The sequence below is a fragment of the Mirounga leonina genome, unplaced genomic scaffold (genome assembly GCF_011800145.1).
Source record: "Mirounga leonina isolate KUSES-001 unplaced genomic scaffold, KU_Mleo_1.0 Mir_200, whole genome shotgun sequence".
Classification (NCBI taxonomy): domain Eukaryota; kingdom Metazoa; phylum Chordata; class Mammalia; order Carnivora; family Phocidae; genus Mirounga; species Mirounga leonina.
The window spans coordinates 23,491,143-23,514,571 of record NW_023270503.1 but is presented as its reverse complement, the minus strand read 5'-3'; the positions used below and the strand labels follow the sequence as shown (position 1 = coordinate 23,514,571).

General features: G+C 43.2%; 1 protein-coding gene across 1 annotated transcript in view; it reads right to left on the bottom strand.

The window, feature by feature from the left end:
* SKAP1 (src kinase associated phosphoprotein 1) overlaps nt 1–11,928 on the bottom strand; it is a 278,422-nt gene extending 266,494 nt beyond the window's left edge. The window contains exon 1 of the mRNA XM_035026933.1: nt 11,746–11,928. Coding sequence (XP_034882824.1) covers nt 11,746–11,791 — 46 coding nt within the window. The 5' untranslated portion in view covers nt 11,792–11,928. The remainder of the gene's footprint in view (nt 1–11,745) is intronic.
* Between the last annotated feature and the right edge of the window lie 11,501 nt (nt 11,929–23,429).

Sequence of the window (23,429 nt, the reverse complement as noted above, 5' to 3'; positions counted from 1 at the left end):
TTTTCCTACCCTAATAATGGAAGCCTTCATGGAAACCTTATCTATTTTCATACCAATTAAATAAAAGTAACTTAGTGGGGAAAAATGATTTTCAGTTTGTTTAGAACTTATTTTAAACCTTGCATTACATTTTTGATCTGGCATTTCATTGCAATCCTTAAGGCATATATTTTTTTTGCCCTTTGTTAAGAGGTAAATTTATTGGCAAGGCCAAAATCATACCCACCAGCTTTGTTTTGACTTGTGGAAAGTTGTCCACATACAATAGAGAAATTACCAGCATGTTCTGGTTGTGGTTTGCTTCAACCTGCTGATTGTTTCTGCCCCATGACCCAAGAAGTGTGTGGTGTTTATATTTTTAATTCTCATTTAATTCTCATACAATACCTGTATATTCACAGCACAGACAGAACAAAAACCAGAAACTAAAACACAGAGAGTACTTTAGATTAAGTTTTAACTAGTGGCCAAACTAAAATTCTAGGATTAACATGTTTGCAATCTCCATTTGAGTGCCTAAAAACTTATCCTACAGAAATATTTGCACGTGTACACAAAGATGCACATATACATATGTTCTCTACAGCATTGTGGAAATATGAAAAAAAAGTTGGAAACAACCTAAACATCCATCAATAGGAGAATAAATAAATTTTGAAACACCATGCGGCAATTTATATACATACATGGATAGATAGATTCACATGGAAAAGTATACAACACTATTATGTTTTTAAAGAAATCAAGTAGTCTATATATTTCTATGTTATGCAAACATTCCACAATAAAAATATATCCCTGAGAACTCTCATACACTGCTGGAAGGAGTGTAAAGTAAGTATAATCACTTTGGGAAACTGGAGTTTCTAATAAAATTAGACATTTACCTACCCTATGACTGACCAGTAATTCTATTCCTAGATATTTATCCAAGAAAAATGAGTGCTTATGTTCACAAAACAAGTTATACAAGAATGCTCATAGCAGCTGTATTCATAATAGCCCCCAAACTGAACAACTCAATGACCATCAGCAGAAACATGGATAAACAAATTATGGAATATTCACACAATGGAATACTATTTTGCAAAAAGGATAAGATAGAACTGATACTCTTAAATGTCTCACTAAAATTAAACCTCTAAAACTTCGGTGTTTCATTTTTCTGACCCCTAATAATGGAAGCCTTCATGGAAATCTTGTCTATTTTCATACCAATTAAATAGAAGTAACTTAGTGGGGAAAAATGACTTTCAGTTTGTTTAGAACTTATTTTAAACCTTGTGTTACATTTTACATGAATAAATCGCAAAAATATGATGTTGAAGACAGACACAAAAGAGATCATACTGACAGCAACACTACCCCATGATGATAGAAGTCAGAATAGCAGTTGTCTCTGGGGAGGGTTTCTGACTGGAAAGGAAACCTTCCAGGTTTCCATTTTGATGGAAATGTTTATATCTTCATCTGGGTGGTAGTCACACAGGTGTATACCTATATTAAAGTCATACAGTTGTAACACTTAAGATTAGTGCATTTTATGTATATAAATCATACCTTAATAAAGTACAGGAAAGGAAGGATGAAAAGGAGGGAGGGAGAAATGGATGGATGGATGGATTGAGGGATGAAGAGGCTCACACAAAAAGTTATCAGAAAGGAAAAATTATTTTAAAGGCAGTGTGATAAATAAATAAATAAATAAATAAATAAATAAAGGCAGTGTGATTTTTTTTTTTTTTAAAGCTTCTATGTACTTACTTATTTTAGAGAGAGAGCAGGCAAGTGGGAGAAGGGAGGGAGAGAATCTCAGGCAGACTTCATGGTGAGGGTGGAGCCCGACTTGGGGCTTGATTTCATGACCCTGACATCATGACCTGAGCCAAAACCAAGAGTTGGATGCCTAACTGACTGAGCCACCCAGGCGCCCCTAAAGGCAATGTGATTTTAAGGAGGTTTATTATGGTTCAGTTTAGAGATATTTTCTGCATACGTTGAGCAAATGTTGAGCAAAACAGCCAGATACATGATAAGATATTATGTGACTGAATAAGCAAAACTGAACTTTGCTGTTAGATATCAGAGACGTGCTTGCCTATAGGGGTGAGTAGTTACCAAAGGATACAGAGGGTCTCGGGAAGTTTTGGTAAACAAAGTCTTGCCATTGTTTAGGGGATATGTTCTCTTTGTGAAGATTCATTGAGCTGTATATTAATGATTAAGCATTCAATAAAAGTATATTGCATTCAATAAAAACAATACAAAATAAAACATATAAACAAAAAGAGATATACCCAGCATACTTCACATGCTTGATTTATAAGGTACACTATCTTAATTAATTTCAACTATACTATTTTTTTACATAAGTATAAATATGTGTCACTGGACACATTTTAGCAAAGCTTCTATTATGTGAATAAAAACCTTATTTACCTGCAAAATCCTAATATTGGAATGTCAACAATGTTAGGAGGAGACCCTAGAGGAGAATTTAGGTAACTCATAAATGATTTTATCAAGTCCATCAGCCTTCAGGAAAGTTGCTCTCTGGATGTTAAGACCACTTTTTTCCTGAGCCCACATCTGTCCCATCTTCCATGTAAAAGCTGGATAGTAAAATTTAAACAGTGGAACTCAAAGACTCCAAACCTGAAAAGCCATCTGTTATAATCACCTAACCTATAATGCAGCACTGACAAACCGGAAAAGCAAGCAATGAACTTGGAAACACAGGGGAAATAAGTATGAATAAATGTAGCAGAAATTATAGGATTTCTGTAGGGTGTAATGGCTTATAACTTGAAAAAATTAGATCTATGATAGTTATGTCAATATGTTAAGGTTCTCAGATGATGGTAAAACTTGAAACTTACCTTACTTTTCCAATATTTAAAATGACTGAAAATTGTTTAGGTATTACACTTATATAATGAGGTAAGAATGTTATTATCTTTTTTTTTTATTTAAAGATTTTTATTTATTTTTTAGACAGCGAGCGAGAGAGAAACAGCATGAGAGGGGAGAGGGTTAGAGGGAGAAGCAGGCTCCCCGCTGAGCCGGGAGCCCGATGTGGGACTCGATCCCAGAACCCTGGGATCATGACCTGAGCCGAAGGCAGACGCCTAACCATCTGAGCCACCCGGGCGCCCCAAGAATGTTATTATCTTAATAGCTGGCACCAGAATTCCTCTTAGAGAACTGTCACCGCTTGGAAAAATAACTTGTTTCTCTGTGTGTGGGTGTTGGACGGAACCTAAACAACTAAACAGAAGCTAAACTATCTTTTCAGATGACAAGGGAAATAGAGTTGGGGGTTTTTTGTTTTTATTTATTTTTTTTAAATTTTTTTTTAGATTTTATTTATTTGAGAGAGAGAGAGATAGTGAGAGAGAGGACAAGTGCGGAGGAGAGGGAGAAGCAGGCTCCCCGCAGAGCAAGGAGCCCAATGTGGGACTCGATCCCAGGACCCTGGGATCACGAACCAAGCCGAAGACAGACCTTAACCGATTGAGCCACCCAGGCGCCCTTGTTTTTATTTTTTTGGTTTTGCTCCAGATATGATAAAGGGAGAAAGGGCCTGTGAGAAGGCATAAGGCTGAGAACCACATCAGGTGAAGGGCCAGAGAGCACTCTCTGATGACTGGGATGGCAAAAGCGCTTAGCAATAGGGATGCCTAATATTCAAATTGAAATAATTTGCATTACTGTTATGTAAATGCTGCCTCCCTCTCCTGGCACCCCCTAAATCTCCAGTGATGTCATCTACTGTCACAGGGGCTTCATGCGGGTAGGCTTCTGTGGAAACTGAGGAAAAGGATATGTGTAGACCAGGGTTTCTCAATCTAGCACTACTGACATTTGGGGTTGTATAATTCTTTTATTGTGGGGGCTGTCCTATGCATTGTAAGAAGTTTAGCAGCATGCCTCGCCCCTACCCACTAGATGACAGCAGCATTCTCTCCAGTTGTCACAAAAAAAAAAAAAAAATGTGTCCATGTGTTGCCAAAAGTCCCCTGACAGATAAAATCACCTGAGTTGGGATCCACAAGTTTCTGCCCACATGACTTAGGGCAGCTAAGAGCCTGGAAGGGAAGGCAACCCTGAGAATGCATGCTCCTTGAGAAATATTAGGATTTTGAGGAGATGTTTGGGCTTCCACGGGGAATAGATCATGCCTAGAGTTCAAAAGGTCTGGGCAGCCCACTTAACATCTAGGCTATACCCACAATGAAATTCAAATATTTCTACCAACAAAAAAAAAATTTTCTTTTTAAAAGATTTTATTTATTTATTTGAAAGAGAGAGAGAGCATGAGCCGTGGGGTGGAGGGGGGAGGCAGAGGGAGAAGCAGACTCCCACTGAGTGGTGAGCCTGACATGGGGTTCAATCCCAGGACCCTGAGATCATGACCTGAGCCGAAGGCAGATGCTTAACCGACTGAGCCACCCAGGCATCCCCCCAAATATATATATATTAAAAAACAAAAAGAAAGAAGAGGAAGAATAAATCTTTCTTTTTTTTTCAATGGAGGAGTAATGCAAAAGGACTATTTTACACACATACACATGCATACGCACAGACACAGCATTCTATGACAAGATAAGGAGCCCATATTTTTCCTAAGTTAGCAATGAAGCAGATTTCCTCTATGCTTCTTTCATAAAGTCTCTCACAGAATGATTACTGGACTCTAATCTAAGGAACGAAGGAAATGGAGGAGACTCTGAAACAAACCCTACAAACTCCCCCTAATTTAGAGAAGCCAGGGTAAATCACCAACATAGGCAAAAGGCCATGTCTGGGAGCTTTCCTATGAAGAGACAAATGCAAACAAAACAAAACAAATTAACAACAACAACAAAAAATTGATAGGACTTTCTCAAAGAAAATAATTTTTAAAAATTTTACCAAATATTTATAGCATGTATAACACATGCTAGATACTATTGTAAGTTCTTCTCAAATATTCATTCCTTTATTCTTCATGTAAATTCTATGAGATAGGTACTATTATTATCCCCATTTTACAGATGAGGAAACTGAGACCCAAAGTCAAACAGGTAGCAAGAAAGTGGCAGAGTCAGGATTTGAATGTAGGCAAACTGAACGCACAAAAAACCATACAGGACCTGTGAGAATATACTAAAGTTCAAAGAGAAAACACTAAAGTTCAAAAGAGAAGAACTAGAAAAAAATACCTCCCTCTGAAGTAGATTTATTATTAAAGAACAGAAATGTATAGAAAATTTCTAATTCATAATCTCAAAACATACAAAAAGTCATTATCTACAAGCCAGAGCTTTGCAAATGTAATGAAAATGAAACAATGAGTGATAAGGAAAAAATACATGGAAATTTTTTTTTAAAAAATGAATGCTGAACTTAAAATCATAATGAAGTCAGTGACAGATAAAACAATAAAAAAGGTGAAAAAGAGAGTAGATTGGGATCCAGTATATGCATAATGTAAACCCCATTGTAACAAAATAAAGCAAATGGAGCAGAAGTAGTGATAATAGAGAACTTTCCCAAGTTTAAGACCTGAGTCTACAGATCAAAAGGGTTCATTACAAACTGAGCAAAATTATTAAAAAACCTAAGACCTTGACACTATCTAGTGACACTTCTGAGAGCAAAGAACAATATCTTATAGACATCCAGGCAGAAGGTGGAAGGAATAGATTATAAAAGAAATACATCAGGCTGGCATCAGATTTCTCCTCCACAAAACTGAAGACCAGAAGATAAGGGGACACTTCTAGAGGGTGAATTAGTAGGAAAGGGAAGGAATGGGCAGAGTATAAACCAAGAATTTTATGCCCACACCCAAGTTTATATGAAACTAGATAGACACATTCTCAGACATGCAGGGGATCAGTAAGCGTAATATCAAAGAACCCTCTTTGAGAAATTCACTCAGTATTGTATTCTAGATCATCATCTACTAGGGCTTTATGCTTTGTCCAATGCAGTAGTCAGTATGGCTACTGAGCAGCTTAAATATAGCTACTGCAATTGAAGAAGCAAATTTTTTCTTTAATTTAAACTTAAATAGCCACCTGTGGCTAGTGGTTACCATATCAGCCCAGGTTAAATATCTAAGAGATAAAATTGAAAGTTCAAGAATGAAAAAGCCATGGTACCAAAGGGAAGCAATGAACAAATTAAGGGGAAAAAACAGCATTATAGCTATGGTTTTAAAATACAATGCAGGGGCGCCTGGGTGGCTCAGTCAGTGAATCGGCTGCCTGCGGCTCAGGTCATGATCCCACGGTCCTGGGATCGAGCCCCGCATCGGGCTCCCTGCTCCGCGGGGAGCCTGCTTCTCCCTCTCCCTCTGCCTGCCTCTCTGCGTACTTGTGCTATCTCTCTGTCAAATAAATAAATAAAATCTTTTTAAAAAAATTAAAAAAATAAAATACAACGCAAATGTCAAAAATAATTATTGTAATATAATATACATAATAAAATATGAACAATTCTCTGAGTCTAAAGTCTCAGATTAGAGGGGCGCCTGGCTGGCTCAGTCAGTAGAGCATGTGACTCTTGATCTCTGGGTGTGAGTTCGAGCCCCATGATGGGTATAGAGATTTCACATTTCATACTGGAAGGAAGAGTCAAAAGGTACCGTTTCATTCTTAATGTTGCTAAATCAAAGGGACATGGTGCTTTTTTAAAAGCCATAACAGGAAAACAACCAGTGGAATAAAACCTGAATGTATAACTTCTAAATCACCAGGAAAAAAAAATGTTTTAATGATCTAAGAAACTGCTCAGGAGACTTTAGCAACTGAAAGACTGTAAGTGGAAAGATCAGAATATAAAACTACCCACACAATATGTCCCAACTTTGAAAGTATGTACATATAATAAAAACTGAAAGAAATACATGGAAATTTAACAGTTGTTGAGCATGGGTGATTGTGTTATCATCATGTGTTTTCTAAATTTTCTACAATTAGCATTATCACTTTTATAATCAGAGAAAATTTTAACATAAAAAAACAAAAAGAAGTATTATGGTTATGTCTCAGCTTTTGGTAGCATAACCTAGCTAGAAGACAATCCGTTATCACAAATTAAGCAAAAATGACTCTGATCAGCCAAAATGCATGTCATGACACACCTAAAGATCAGGGTACTGTGTTCATCAAGAGAGCCCTTCATAACTTCTTTTATACGTATCAATTCCAACAAGCTTGATTACCTGATGTTCTGGTAGCACTGTGGATACAGATACACTGAGCATGGTGTAAAGTGATAGGCCTAGCCTCACAGTAGGAAAAAAGTGACAAAAATAAAAATACAAAACAGACATTAACATTCACAAAGCAGCTGCAGGACAATTACGGCAGAATCATCCCTAAACAACTGAATATATTTCCACAAATATGATAACCGATATTCACTGTAACAACTTTTTTTTTTTTTAATTTTTTAAATTTATTTGACAGAGAGAGACACAGCGAGAGAGGGAACACAAGCAGGGGGAGTGGGAGAGGGAGAAGCAGGCTTCCCGCCGAGCAGGGAGCCCGATGCGGGGCTCGATCCCAGGACCCCAGCATCACGACCTGAGCCGAGGGCAGACGCTTAACAGACGCTTAACGACTGAGCCACCCAGGCGCCCCCACTGTAACAACTCTTGAGTTGAACTGTTCAAAGGCCATTCCCTTTGAACACAGGCTGGCTGGTTGAAGAAGTGAGAAAAATTCCTAATACGTTTTAGAAAAAAGATTGATCATAAATATTTATGATAAAAAGTTAGAGTGCTTAAAGAGAATATGCTCAGCTCTCCAGAGCAGCTCACTCCTGCGAGTTCCACAGAGTTGGAATTTTACTATATTGAAAAGGATTTTATAGTTGGCTGCATCGACCAATACAAATCTGGAGAACAATCTAGAAGGAAATGATTAATGACTGCTTCTTTCCAAGGAAGTTTAAAAATAAGTAACCATAGGCATATCAGAATTAGTGTTAACACAGCAATTGCTACTAAATGCAGCCTGGATGTGGATGGCTTTTTGTTTGTTTTGTTTTGTTTTGTTTTTGCTTCACTCCATATTCCCAGCAGGATTTAGGTACCTTGGAGGTAGGTGGGACCTATTAGCTTATTAGGGTAAAATCAGTAAGCCCCATTCCATCACACACAGCACATTTGAACTGAAGAAACATATATTCTACCTCCTTCATACTTGCCTCTTGTGCTTCTGACTTCAAAAAGCAGGGATACAAAGACAAGGAAGAAACTGATTATGTTTATATCTGTGGAACAAAGATTATGCAAACTGCCAGCACTCCATTGTTTTTGTTTTCAGTATGGTTATCACAAAACAAAAAGATAACTTCTACATCTTGAAGCCTGATAATTTGAAAACAGACCTGAATATTTCCTCCTCTTTCAATAAGGCAGTAAACACCTTTCATTTTACTTATCTGTAAGGTACTTATTTGCTGATATGGACTAGTTAACTATTTCCATAAGAGCTTGACAGAGTCTATCTGAGGAAGCTGTTTCCTGAGTTACTCTGAAGGTACCCTCGCTGCTTTAACATTTGCCAAAAATCCAAGAAAGCATTAAAAAAAACTACACACACCCCCAGAGCTAACAAGAGAAAAACATAATCATAACCTTGGTTAATGGTTGGTCCTTTAGCACTCTGACCACTATGACCTCTCCAAGCTTCTATTTGTCTTTTGTTTGTTCCTTTTTCTTTTAAATAACCCTACTGGTTGTTTATCTGATTAACAAAAGTAATACATGGTCAACATCACAACATGAAGATGTATGAAATAAAAGTGATAATCTCTGTCTCCCCCACCCTCTCATTTCCCTGCCAAAGAAACCAATGTTAACAGCTAGGTGTATATTCTTACTTCTTCCTAGGCTTACAAAAAATATATATAATATTTGGGAGGGAAGGGGTGGTTCACTTATTCGTTTTCAAACAAAAATGGATTATATATATTATTAGTCTTAAAAATATGGACACCTTCCAAGCCGGTAAATACAGATCCTTCACATTCTTTTTAATGACTACAAAACATTCCATAAGATGGATAATTCATTCATACCATCGCCCCACCTTTCCCAACGCGTGGACATTTAAGGTGGATCCTTGTACTTACACTTCACGTTCTTTAATTTCAGTAACACGGATTCCCAGAAGTAGAGTTTCTGGGTCAAATGAAACATTTTCAAATGTTTAAAATTTTATCTTTAAACAAAATTAATTTTAGACCTTCAACATTTCTGTTCCCTTCTTCATTATGCAAAATTTTGGCATAAACCTTTCATAATGCTTTGCATATTTTATTTTTTAAAAGCACATGTATTATGTCAAAAAACACCCCTGTCATTTATGCTCGTGTACTTATAAATAAATAAATGCTTAAGTTATGGCTGTGATGGCCAGTGTTAAATCATTGTGCAAATGCTTCTGCCTTGGTTTATGAAAGTAGTAATTCACTGTGGAAACTCTACCCCCACAGTCATGTGGGCAACCCCGAAGTAGCAGCTCCCTCACCTTGTGACTCTCTCCACTGAGTGACGATATAGAGATCAGGACCTACATATTTTCTAATTGTCAACAGTTAACCTTAAAAAGTGTGTGTGGTGGGAAGACAAGTACACAGCAACGACGATAAATTGAAAGCCATTATGGGTTTCTAATATCCACAAATTATTTGTAGTATAATGAATAATTCTGTTGGTCTACACCAGAGACTATCTTTCATTCAAAAAAAAAAAAAAACAAACCTATAACCAATGTGTTGCTATGATTACATGAACCTTTCAAAACCATAGTCCTCCAACATTTTTAATAGAATTATTGGTTGGAATCCCACTTTTGCCTTCCTCCCCCCTCTACTTCAGATTCAGGTTCTGATTGCAAACTGTAAAAAAAGGCCTTAAAGAAATGCATTAACCAACGAAGCTCCTTAAAATTTAATCTCAGACTCCTCTGTAGATTCTAAAGACCCAAGCACCAACAGAGATTGTTAAGACACAGCAAGTTTGACACAGAAGTATGTGACATGCAATTAATCTCCATTCATACCCTGCTCTACTTGTCAGCAAACAAAGGTTCTGCTTTAGAAGGAGATCTGAAGACTTCAATTAAAAACAGTCAGCTAACAAGAAAATAATCTAAGCTAAAGGAAGGTGACAGGTGCAGAAATGAGTTGTTTACCAAAGTGTCAGTTTTGAACAATAAAGAACTGCACATCAAAAATGTTAAAGGAGTGGATTTCATTGCAAGCCTCTGAAAATAAAAAGGAACTTTCTACTAAGGCTGCACACAAAACGGAAGTACAGTTTAACAAACTTGTAAGATAGGTTTTCTCTCATCAAATGACAGATACCAATAAGAAGAATCACTTTATATTTTTAAATGCAAGGGCAGAATTACCCTTTTTGCTACAGTTCCTTCTCTCCCAGAAACCACCACACTTAACAGCCTCTCTTTACATTCAACATCCAATATTGAACCAAGGGCAGAGGGAAAGGCTAGATTGCTTCTTCTCAGACACCCAGATGATGCTATTTTACCCTACAAATAGTTTTCTACTCTGAAAGTTTAGATTGACTCGGGTCATAAGTAAAGTGGATTTTGGAAACTTCACCTCAAAAGAAATACCTAGTTGACAGCTTTTACATAGAAGCAATCCAGAATGGAAACAGTGCTACAAACAGAGACCAAAAGGACTGCCAAATATTTGATTAGGAGGCATTTATACCGAGATAACAAGGTAATGGAGATATAAAACCAATTAAATTGAGAGAAACTAAAAAAAATATATATATATATATACTCCTTGCCAAAAGTCTGACCTGCCCAAAGCAGGCCATCTGTTAAATATGTGTCAAAAATGTCACTTGGATGCCAAAAGTCTTAACTCAGGGTAGTTTCCTCCTGGGACCCTTATGCAAGCACAGATTCCAGGCCTCTGTCCTTCCAGGAAAGTCAGTTACAGGAAAGCAAGTTACTTTCTCCAGAAAGAAAGTGTGAATGGAGCAGGTGATAATGCCCATTAGCAAAAAAGTCTCTTTCCAGTGTTAGAAGGATCTGTGGAGTGTCGCTGAGTATGGCCCAACTCTTCAGAGGACTGCTTAGGCACCACAGTTTGAAGGTAAACACACCGGGATGGGGCATTTCTAGAAAAGTCAGAACCGTACTACTGCATCCGCCTGCCCTGGGTGGACAGCAAGACCCCCTGCAGTCTGCAGGTTGGCAGAGGGAGGCGCCGACAAAACTCACACGAAGCCCCAGGCCTTGGCCGACAGCCTCGCACGAGCCCCTCGCAGCCCCCTGAGAGCCTCAAGGAGCTCTGAGCCGGAAGCTGAGGGGGCTTCGGGGCTGGGGAGGGAGGAAAGCAAAACCCCACAGGCGCGGGGGCCTGTCCCGAGGAGGAAGGGTCGGGCCGAAGACCACTCAGGGTGACATGGGGGGCCCCCCAAGAGCCTGGCCGGAGGTGGCGAGGAGGGCTGGCGACGCCTCGTGGAAAAAGAAAATGTGGAACTGAGGCGAGTGAATGGGACCGTGCGCGGGCAGGGTGAAAATCTGGCTGTGCGGAGTTGAGGGCTCTAGAAGTCTCGAGGTTCTAGAAGGCGGCGGGTGATGGAGCTGAAAAGCGAGGCCCGTCTTGGGAGCCCCGGCGTCTCGGGTCGGGCCTCCAGCTCCGCACCTGAGGGACTTCCCAGGGGGCCGGGAGGGGCCTGGGGCTGGGTCGGGGCGTTACCTTCCATGAGCCAACGGATCTCCTCGGGGAGGGCGACGGCCTGCATTTGGCCGGGCGGTGGGGAGGCCGGAGTGTGAGGCGGGAGAGGGGCGTGAAGGCCTGGTGCCAGGGCCGGCGGGCTGGCAGGCGGCTGTCGCCTGGCGGAGGCACCTGTGCCTCTGTGGCCGCCGCCGCCGCCGCCGCTGCCGGGCCTGGCCGCAGGGCGGGGCGGCGGGCCCGGGGCGCGCTCAGGAAGTGGCGCGCGCGGCGGGCGGGGGGCGCGCCCCGGGCGGGGGGGGAGGAAACACCTGTGCGCGGGTGCACGCGCCCCCCCCGCGGCGCCCTCAGGTGGAAGGACTGCGGGGCGGGGAGCGCCGCACAGGCTAACCCCCACCGGAACGAGAGACTCAACGCGGCCCCAAGGAACTTCATCTCCTGGGACACTTTCTATCCTAAGCACGGGGCAGTTGGCCTCAAGGGGCAGATTTAAAAGCCACGGTGGTGCCCGAGGTGGGGCGCGGAGAGGCAGAATCCGAGGAGATGCGTCCCCGCCAAGCCCAGCAGCAGGCAGTTCCCGATCCAGCTCGCACGTCCACGCCGCGAAAACCAGGGCAGAACGCTCACTGTCTCGGGCAAACCAGCTGGCTAAAGGGAACGTCCCACTAAGTAATATAAAGCCACCAACACTGGGGAGAAGCAGAGCGGCAGGGCGGCAGTGGATACAGGGAGCCAGTGTCCCTTCCTCACTAAGGCTGAAAGGATGTGAGGGAAGGAAGGGGTAACCTGGGGAGAAGGCCGAGGGAGAGGGGAACCAAGCCTTTTCCCTCTAACAGCTGACGAAGGGAGGAAAGTGAAGGACAAGATCACAGAAAAGTGTTCTCCTCCCCTCATCCAAACTACAGTGGGGGGCAGCGTCCTGGTTGTGATATGGTACTGTCATATTGCAAGACGTTAAAATCGGGGGAAACTGAGTAAGGGGTAGAGAGGATCACGCTGTATCATTTCTTTTAATTTCTGCGAATCTCGATCTCAAAATAGTTTCGTGGGGGTTTTTTAAGCACAATAAGTCAAGTGCCATGAAAGTATAAAGTGCCATGAGCGGTAAAAGGTGGGAGACAAATATAAAAAGGAGTGAAGTGTGGGTCCATGTGTGTTTAATGGTGCATATGGCATTCAAGATGGGCTCTGAACACACCAGACTTCCAAGGGGCAGGAGGGCTTTCCAGGTGCGACAAGAGTAAACAAAGATGGAAAAACCTTCTGCTTGAGGAATAGCTAATAACCCTTTTACTGGATGGTGGAGGGAAATTACGGTTGTCAAGAAAACTTGAAGTTTTATTGTGAAGGGACATGAAAGTCAGAGCAAGGATTTTGAACTCAACCGAATGTGCGCTGGGGAGACAGTGACAAATTTTGAGCTGGAGAGCGACCTGTGTAGTGTGTGATCTTGCACATCTCACTTTACCTCTACTGTTTTCTTTCTTTATCACAAATGGAGTTTCTAGTCTCAGACTCTGCCTACAGAATATGTGGGAAGGATTAGAAGCTGTAAGGCAGAGAACACAGGGAAGATCGGTGAGGTGGTTTTTACAGCAGCCTCAGGGAAAATAATGATGGAACCATGGATATGGGGACAGGAGCCACAAGGAGAAACTGTCCAGAAAGACATGGCGTCGCACTGCCTGCCTCCTGGCATAGTTTCCCAAGGTTGGGGGCTTGATCCTTTAAGGGGTGCAGTGGTTTTGAGTCATCTTTACACGTCCACATCCTGCAATCTGAAGAGGAATGGTCCCTTGGTTTCAGGATCACATGACCCACCTACAAGTTGCAGCAAATTGGGCTGGGGGTGGGCTGGCTGCTCCTCCTTGCTCTGGAAAAGTTAACAATACACAGGCTGCCTTCTTTAGGCTCCAGAGCAAATACTGGGTCCCTGCTAGGGCATTTTTATCATACTCAACTGCTCCTTCTATAAAATTGTAACTGCTCCGGAATCATTTTTGAATGCTTATGACATATTAAAAAGCAAGGGAGGTTATATCAGAGCTCTCTGTACCAGCATCGTAATTTTTCTGTAAATTCAAAACTGTTCTTAAAAAAAAAAGCAAGGTAGGGCGCCTGGGTGGCTCAGTTAGTTAAGCGACTGCCTTCGGCTCAGGTCATGATCCTGGAGATCCAGGATCGAGTCCCGCATCGGGCTCCCTGCTCGGCGGAGAGCCTGCTTTTCCCTCTGACCCTATCCCCTCTCATGCTGTTTCTCTCTCTCTCTCAAATAAATAAATAAATAAAATCTTTAAAAAAAATAAAAATAAAAAAAGCAAGGGAAACAAAGTCCCTCCTATACGTAACCCCAGCACTTTGCCTTTTTTTCCCCATTCAGCAGTGGGAGGAAATTTGACAACCCCCGCCCCCAACCTTCTTCAAGGATATTTGTCAAATGCTAATATAGGCCACAAGCTAATGAGTTGTTTGGCGGAGAGCAATGAACCCGGGTAATCTTCCGTCCTCTCAGGCCTGCATAGCTTACTTATACCAAAGGAAGCAGCAGAAACTGGAGGCATGGGTATTCTACAACCATTCTGGGTCTCAGATAGGAGGAGAGGGAGGTGCAGAGGTGGGTAGTGTGCGGTGGGTGACTGGCAGATTGCAATACGGCATTGTCATGTTGCATCAAGTTTCCTTGTTGCAGACAGAAACCTGCCTCCACACATGAGCGCGGCCCCTCCTTAATCATCTGAGGACCCTGGTTCAGCAGTCAGCCTCACTCCTAATGACGTTCTGTTAAATGGACAAATTCCTTTGAAGCCTTGTCCTTCTTTGAAATCCAATTTCACAAGAAGCCAAATCTGATTGGGGGTAGCCATGGAAACTGCACCGAGGAGTCTTGGAGAAGGTGGAGAGAGGCAAGGCCAAACGTGATAGTCGAGAGTCCTTTACTGCTCTGTTGGAAATATCAAAGGGATTTGGAGATGTTGGCAGCAGGTGAGTCCCTGCCCGGGTCCTTTTCTGTGTGGCTGGGTACCATGTGGCTGTCATGGAAGTAAGCAGCCAGCTGTCTCCGCACACAGGCAGGAGGATGGAGCAGAATACACAAATCCCAGATCTGTCTGCCTCCCTCTTCTTCCCCTTCCCAGCCCCAATTCCAGCAAGCTCTTAGCATCCCCTTCGAAGCTGCCTGCCCCTTAAAGGCAAACAACAAAAGAATGACAAGGTCAAAATACAAGGCCCCCCCGACAGATAAGAGGTCCTTTGGAGCAGAGGCCACGAAATTAATCTGAAATTCCTTGTAATTAGATAAGATAAGGGTATCTGAAAGAGATGCAGAGCAGCCAGAAATGGAGTCCAGCAGCACAACATGCAGAAAATATACCGTCTGATCCACTGGGGCCCCTCACACAACCGTCAGCAGACAGAAGACACGGGAAACAGGGTCCATGCCAGCCTCTGGGCTGCTTGGAGATGCCATCTACATGTTCTCATGCCAGGTGGGCCCTCACTAAATATGCATCTGTGGGGTGTCCAGGGGGGCTCAATCAGGACGAAGCAAAAGCATCTGGCACCCAGAATGGCATGGGGTGGGAACAACTGCAAGCAAAGCAGGAGCCGGCTGGCATTGCTCCACCCTGGGTAAAATGGGTCTGGAGAGGAGACTGTGGAGGGCAGGCTCTTGGACTTTATTCTGAGCTGGTTATTGATCCCTGGATGCTGGGTCACGACACGCGGCCAAGCTGACGTCTGCCCTGTGGATGTGCGACTGCTGCATCTCAGCCCCTCGGTCCCAACCCCATCAACCAGGTTTATTGACTCTTTTATTGACGATGCTGGGGCCTAATGAGGACAAGAGCTGCACACTTCATTAAGGGCTGTGGAAGGAGAGATGATGCATCCCACCCGGTGCCAAGAACCAGGCTCACTGCGTGCTTTGCGAGGCCCCAGAAACCCAGCCTCATGCCACCCCAGAGGGAGAGGAGACGGACACGAGATGTGCACGTGGGCTCATCACCTCAGCAGCCTTAAAATGCAGGGTGTCTACAACTCGCCGGAAACCCTGTTCTTAGTAATTAGCCAACCTTTTGAATCGGGAGGGTCCTATCCACACACTCACACAAATGCACTTTGATGGTCTCCCTTCCCAATTCACGCTCCTAGATTCTCTGCACTGATACATACAACAAAATAAGCAGGTCCTCACATCAGGGAACAGGCTCAAAGCAGCTTCTTAATGAGGTACAGGCTCAGAACAGAAGAAAAGACTGTTAAAACTCAAAAGTATCTTCAGGGTGATCACATTCAAGATGAGGAACAAACCTAGTGCTCTGCCCATGGTCACTCAGCTCACCAGGGTCTGTGCTGGAGATAGAAACTCGGTTCTCTCGCACTGGTCCAAAGCTCTTGTAGAACTGAACACCTGAGATGGATAATTACAGCCCAGGGATGACAGGGAAGTGATCTGGGAAGCCACGATTGTTGGGCTCCCTCCATCTAAATAGTAACATTTTTTTCTTTGTTCTTTATCTCATCTTTCTATCACACCCACCCCTGTTATTTTTCCCCCATATTCCCCAATCACTTTTATTTTTGTATCTTCTTTGCCTATCCCTTAGACCATATTAGACATCCCTCATGGGCACTGCTGAGCCCAGCAGAAACCCTAAAGACCAAAGAGGTTGCTGACTCTGACATTCTCTGTCTTTGATTGCCTCTCTTGGGAATCTGAAGTGGAGGGGGGCACACAGAATGTGTCAGCTGTAGCCAGATGAGGCTGTGCACTCTCTGAGTGAGATGTGCAGGCCGTCTAAGGGTTAATCTGCATGGGAGGCAGGTGGGGCTGGGCCAATTTTATATGCTAGATATTTGCAGACATGAGAACTTTGGGAAATTATACAGAAGGAGGAACCGTTTCTTTGGGGGTGATTAAGGAGATTTAAGGTAAATAACAGAGGGATGGCAATTTTTTAAGGGTGAGCAGGCTTTCTTTGGTTTCCTTTCATCTGTTATTTCAAAGGGTGAAAGTTTAAGCTCTCTAAGCTCCTTCCTTTATTTCTGGCCTTTCTTCTCCCTCATTTTACTACAGATCTGAGGATTCAAGGTAGAGGTAGGGGGGATTCAAGGTGAGAGAAGAGGCAGTTTTTAGAATCTGATAGAAATCTCTGGCCTGCACGGCCCATGTGCACACATGCTTTGGAAGAATAACTCACCAGTTGATGTAATCTGACTGGAATCACCAGTAGTCAACAATTACCAACAGAAGCACTGTCTGCAACAGAAACACTCTGTGGAGTCAGAGATAACACAGCAATGGCAGATTATTTCAATGTCAGAAAGTAGGTAAAAATACCTTTCCCCCATGGACATCCTATATGTAATCGCCTATCGGTCCCCAAAATATGTTTTTTCCTTGCTCTCAGAATTGTGTCAGTGTCCATTTTAGTTTCTCTCTTTGTAAATGTCTGTTCCCAAACATCCTTGGGCTTCCCTTTCTGGCAGCATTTTCTGATAGCATAAACCACACTCCCATATACAAGACCTCATGCGTAGTTCTTACTGTGTTGCTTTTAGGCTTTCCTTTTCCTCCTCTTCTAGAAGGTGAATGTCCCTCCTCTCATTCTTCTACTAGAATTCATGATCCCACCCTCTCCTACTCCCCGTTAGAGCTTCAATCTCATCCTTTCTCATCTTCAAGTCTTTCCCGTCTGTCTGCTAACATTCTTGGTCTCCTCTATCCTAAAAAACAAACCAAAACAAAGAAAAACCTTCCTTCGACCCTGCTACTTTCCCTAAGTCTTTTCTTCTCCTTCCTTCCCCCCCCTTCAGAGCTCACATCCTGTCTCCTCACCTGCTCATCTTTTTTTTTTTTTTTAAGATTTTATTTATTTTTTTGACACAGAGAGAGAGACAGCTAGAGAGGGAACACAAGCAGGGGGAGTGGGAGAGGGAGAAGCAGGCTTCCCACAGAGCAGGGAGCCCAATGCAGAGCTTGATCCCAGAACCCTGGGATCATGACCTGAGCCGAAGGCAGACGCTTAATGACTGAGCCACCCAGGTGCCCCACCACCTGCCCTTCTTTACACCATTGAGGTGACTCTCTCCCAAGGTCATCAATGCTTCTCAGCTGTTCTTGATTTTTTCCAACCTCTCTCTGCAGCTTTGAGTGGCATTGGCCCCTTGCCCTTGCTTTAAGCAGCCAGCTTTCCCAGCACTGCACTATCCTGATCTTCCCATTCTTCTTAACTATTGTTGCTCTGCCTCCTTCTCCAGCTCACTTCATTTCACCTCTGGTCATGGGTATTCCCCCAGAGGTTTGCACTTGCCTTTCTCCTCACCTTCTTCTTCTTGGTTTTCTCCTTGCTCTCTGGGCCCCCCATGGTTTCATTCTCCCGCAGCCTTAACTTTTCCCTTTATTCACGTTACTTCTCTAATTTATACCTCTGTCACATTTCTACCTGGATAGCTGAACAGTTCCACCAATTTATTATTTCCCTTTCTCCTTCATCCTTATAATGGCAACAAAGCTCAGTAAAAGTCTTAGGAATGAAAAAGACCCGTATCCCAATTCTGGCTCAGCCACCTACCAGGTTTAAGACTCTGGGCAAAGCTCTACGATCCTCAACTTCCTCATCTGTAAATTAGAGATCATAATCCCTAGCTTGCAGGGTAATTGTGAGGCTTAAATAGGATTGCATATGCATATAACATATGGTGTATGTTCAATAATTTGTAACAATTAGATAGGAATTGCTGTAATCTAAGGTTGTAATCTACTCCAGTAATCTAAGCACAAAATGGAGAACCTTTCTTCATCCTCATTTCAAACATCCACCAAGCCTGTCAGTCTTATCTTCTCACAATGGCTTTTGAATTCTTATCCTCCTTTGCATCCTGAGTGTCACCACTGGTTGGTTTCTCATTATCTTTGTTGAGAAGTGATATTGAAATGGCTTCTAATGAAGCAAGACGAAACCAGAGAGGGAGACAAACCATAAGAGACTCTTAATCTCAGGAAACAAACTGAGGGTTGTTGGAGTGGAGGGGGGTGGGAGGGATGGGGTGGCTGGGTGATGGACATTGGGGAGGCTATGTGCTATGGTGGGTGCTGTGAATTGTGTAAGACTGATGAATCACAGACCTGTACCCCTGAAACAAATAATACATTATATGTTAATTTAAAAAAATTAAAAAAAAAAGAGAAATGGCTTCTAATCCAGCCTCTGACATCCAATCTCTGCACCCATCACCCAAGTTCCAGAATACACATCCCAAAGCACGATCCTGACCCCACCAAAGAGGTGATAGCGTATAGTGGCCCTAGAGTCAGACAGTCCTGTGCTCAAGTCTGCCACCCGCTCACTGTGACCTTGAGCAAACTACTTATCCTCTCCATGCCTCAATTTCCTCATCTGCAAAATGGCAATATTAAAAGTATTTTCAAGGTTTTTGTGAGGATTCAAAGAACTAATACATATCATGTTTATATCTATCTGCAACATGGTAAGTGCTTCATAAATGTCAGCTCTGGTTATTATTTCTGCATTCCCTGCAACAATCAGCACCTGAGAGGTGCTAAATAAATACATATACTGAATCATCCATAATCTCTCACTTGATCCTCCTTGCTCACTAAAGACATTTGAGGAGTGACTGGCCAAGATATGGGTGTCATTGGTCCCCAGGGATGAGTGTTTTTCCTTGTTATGAAGTTAACTTGCTTTTAAAGAGATGGAAAGAGTGGTCTTGACTTCCTTAGCACCACGCTCTAACAAATTGGGATAATCAGCCTACATATTCTCCCTGCTCACCTCCAAAGATTTTCTCCCTGCCCCATCTCTTCTAGAATACTGGCAGTGTTCTCCAAACCACATGGGGAAAACACTCATCTGGAAGGCATGAGATATTAACTCCTCCTTTCACTCATTGTGGCAGAAACCAAGTTTCTACTATAAACACAAGCCCAGAAAGGACCAGTCAGAAGGCAGATTATATCCCCCGAGTAGAGTCAGTAGCCTCCTTATTCTGGAGGCCTGCCAGCAGGGCTAACTCTGCAGAAAGGGGTGGGCATTGTGGTGACAGGGAGGGGTGACAGACTAGGGATAAAGCAAACAAGAAAGAAAAAAAAGGAAAAGTGAACAAGAAGCTGGATGAAAAAAATGAAGAGATAGAGAAATAGGAAGAAAACATAAGGAGAAAATAGAGATTCCCACACTTTAGAGGACTAGAAACTTAATCAAACAGATTCGCTCCATTTCCTGAGTTGTAATTTCAGGATATTCCATATTCCACCCCCAAGGACACTGAGAAGCTTCAGGGAGTAGCTGTAAATTCCTAAAGAAAAGTGCATTTTGTGGAGATTCAAGCCATTATTATCTGCTGCTGTACTTTTTAGCATATGCACTATCAACACAATGACATGTCTTATTGAGTAATATGTGATATTCCACATCGTGAGGCTATTGATGCAGAATTCCCCTTTTCAGAGCTCAATATTCCATCAAAGCCTGTTGCATCACATCACTGAGGCCGTCCACTTAATGACAAGTTGTAAGATGCATATTGCAGAATATTCATGTTCATTTTATGCTCACAGTGCTTAAAATTTCCTCTAAACAGCCTCTGCTCCCAGCCTATTAAGTTGCCTGTGTTATCTACACTCCATTCAATGGTGTGGAAATAATTGTCTTGAGACTAAAGAAAAAAAATGGATGGTCACAAGCCGAGTCAGCACTTGTGTTCTTTTCTTACTCTGTTGAATCAGGTGTTATTTACCTCTCCCAACACCTGGGACTCCTGATAAGTCACTCCCCTGGTATCTGTTTCCAGGACAGTGCTCTGGGGTCTTTAGAAGAAGCAGGGATCCTTCATAAACCGTATTGTTATCAGCACAATTCACACAGCTACCAGATGTGCAAAATCGAAACCACCAAGGGCATTCAGGCAGAGGGGGCTTCCCCAGCTCTATCTGGCCGCTCTAAGATGTGCTCACGAGCCGGAGAAGGTCTCAGAGGAGGAAGGGCTCCACTCAACATGGGGGCTCATGTGCCTCTGAGGAGATGTTTGTATTCTGACAAAGTTGGGGGGCTTTTTGGTTCTCTCACGTCTGCTCTCCAGCACCTCCAGCCCAGAGCTCTCCTCCTTGCAAACCTGGCTCTACGAAAGAGACCTGCCTCTTAGAGACAGGTGGGCTCTTTTCTCCATCTCTTCCCCTTCCTCTTGCCTCTGGGAGGAAGCACGAGGACTCAGGCTCGTGAAGGAGAGCAAATGCCCCTGGCAGCTGATAGTTCGGCACCAGGGCCTGTGACTTTGCCTTTAAATATCAACCACACACACAGAAAACACACTGGCAGCCCGAGAGGTTTCCATGGTGACAGAATGCAGGCCATGACCTCTGTAAATGTAATCAGAGCACTGGGATTGGTATGTGAGACAGGTTTAATTTCTCCTCCGGTGGAAGCTCTGTGGTCTGGGCTGTACATAGGCTTCATACACTGACAGACAACCTGTTATCTCTGCCAGGGCAGCTCTGCATATGGCAACCCCCTCTGCCCCAGAGCTGCTGCCTCCTCTGTCTGAGCAGGCTGCGCGATGTAAAAGGTCACTGGGGACCGGAATGGCAGTCATAGCAATACCTGGCATCCCTGCCCAGCATCCTCAGGACGTGTGACTGTCCCTTAAACGAGGAGCAGCTGCGGCATGGCCCAACGAGAGCCAAAGACTCAGAATGTTGGCGGAAGTTTTCATCTCTGCTCTGCTCCCAACACTGTGACCTTGAGCAAGTCATTTGACCTCCAACTTTCCGCATCTTCCCACCAGGAAGAAATGCCTGGAGAAGAGAGGGCTGGGGGCTTCCAAAGTCCCCCAGGAGAAGATGGAACCCAATTGTACTTGTTGGGAGGGGGGGACATTCTGCAACTCCCAGTGGAATTCTGCCCCCGGAAGTGAGTTTTCCATCTCGCCAGTGCTAGTCACTAGGGTGTCTGGCCCTAATTCCATGGTTGTCACCAGAAAGTGTGGGGATTGCCATTGGAGGGCCTCAGCAGGACTTCCTCACCTCTATGCTGATTTGGAAACAAAACCAGGATACAATTTTTTCTGACCTGGCCTAGAGTAGGAGTCCAGAGTTTTGACAGGAAACAGGCTCAGAGAAAATGTAGCAATGTCCAGCCTCTTTCCTTGAATTCTGCTCAGCCTCAGCAAAGAGCTCCTCTGGCCATTTCAATGCTGGCATCCTCTGATTCCATTTGCCAATCCACATGAGACGCTGGCAGATTTCAGTTATCAGTCACTCTGCTTCTCGGATTTCTTTCACAGTTCCAGGATAGTGCTCTGGAAAAAAACCAACAAGGTTTGGGCTAAGAAGAGATTCATAACGCTGTATGACACATTTTTCTTCCCAAAGGGGACGGACCATTAAGATTTTTCCTTTCAGGGGCTCAACAAAGAACCTCAGAATATCAGAGCTGGAAGGGACTTTAGAAACCCCATAACTCACAGGGGAAAACCTGAGACCCAGAGTGGAGAAGTGTTATGCCCAAGTTATGGCAAATTAATGGCAGAACCACAGGGGTGTCAGGGCCCCACTCTGCTCAGCTAAGTACTAATTTACCTCTTGGATGCTTTTGAACCTCAAACTGAAGCAGAGAGGAAGTGGGGGAGGATTCAAAAGTGGTTGTTGCACATTAGAATCAGGAAATGGTAATTTGGCTGAATCTACAGATAATAGCACTACCACTTCCTGTGTTAGCTGATGCCAGGGGAGGCAAGATGGGGGAAGATTCCGGAAAAGAAAATAGTTAAGTGACAGGATTGTGGGCTTCTACACAATAGTCCCCAACCAATCCATACTGTTTCAGGCCACTGAGGGGAACATGAATCTGATTTTTCAGGGGGATTATTGGTTAGTGTCCAACACAGAATCATGAAACCAAAGAATAATGGAGTTTATAAGAACTCCAAGAGAATATCTGGTTTGGCATTATGTCTTCTGGTAACTGAACTATCTAGGACAGGTAATTTGATTGTCTTTCCTTTTTATTAAAGGACCCAGTTCCTCAACTGTAAATGAGGAAATAAGGCTCCTTCCAGCTCTACATCCAGAATTCCATGATCCTAAAAGTGGAGACGTCCCAGCCTTTTCCAGTATCCTGTTACAGTGTTTGATTACATCAGTGGTAATGCACATAATGGAAGTAGCTTATTTCCCTTGCCCCAACTTTAGCATCATCTGTGTGGCAAACACCGAAAGTATGTTCAACTCCCTCGGATTACCACCGACTTCAGGCCAGAAGTGGCACATGCAGCAAAACTTCTGGTGTTTCAAGAAGGAGGAGGAGGAAACCTGTTGTGTTTTACTCATGTCGGTCCAAATTGTTAATACCCCAGCTGATGGGCCAGCTCGAGGGAGGGCAGTAGTGTTGTTTGGACTCAAGGTTTAGTCCTCAGTGGACCCATCAGCTTCATAAGAGGAGGAAAATAGAAACAAAATACTACCAAACATTTCTATTTCCTGGAACTTCTGCCAACCTCAACTGCAAAATGGCCTTGTGTATTCCTTTAGTCACGAAGAGAACCAGGAATACCAGTATTCCTTTTCTTTCCTTCCTTCCTTCCTTCTTTCCTTCCTTCCTTCCTTCCTTCCTTCCTTCCTTCCTTCCTTCCTTCCTTCCCTCTTTCCTTCCTTCCTTCCTTCCTTCCTTCCTTCCTTCCTTCCTTCCTTC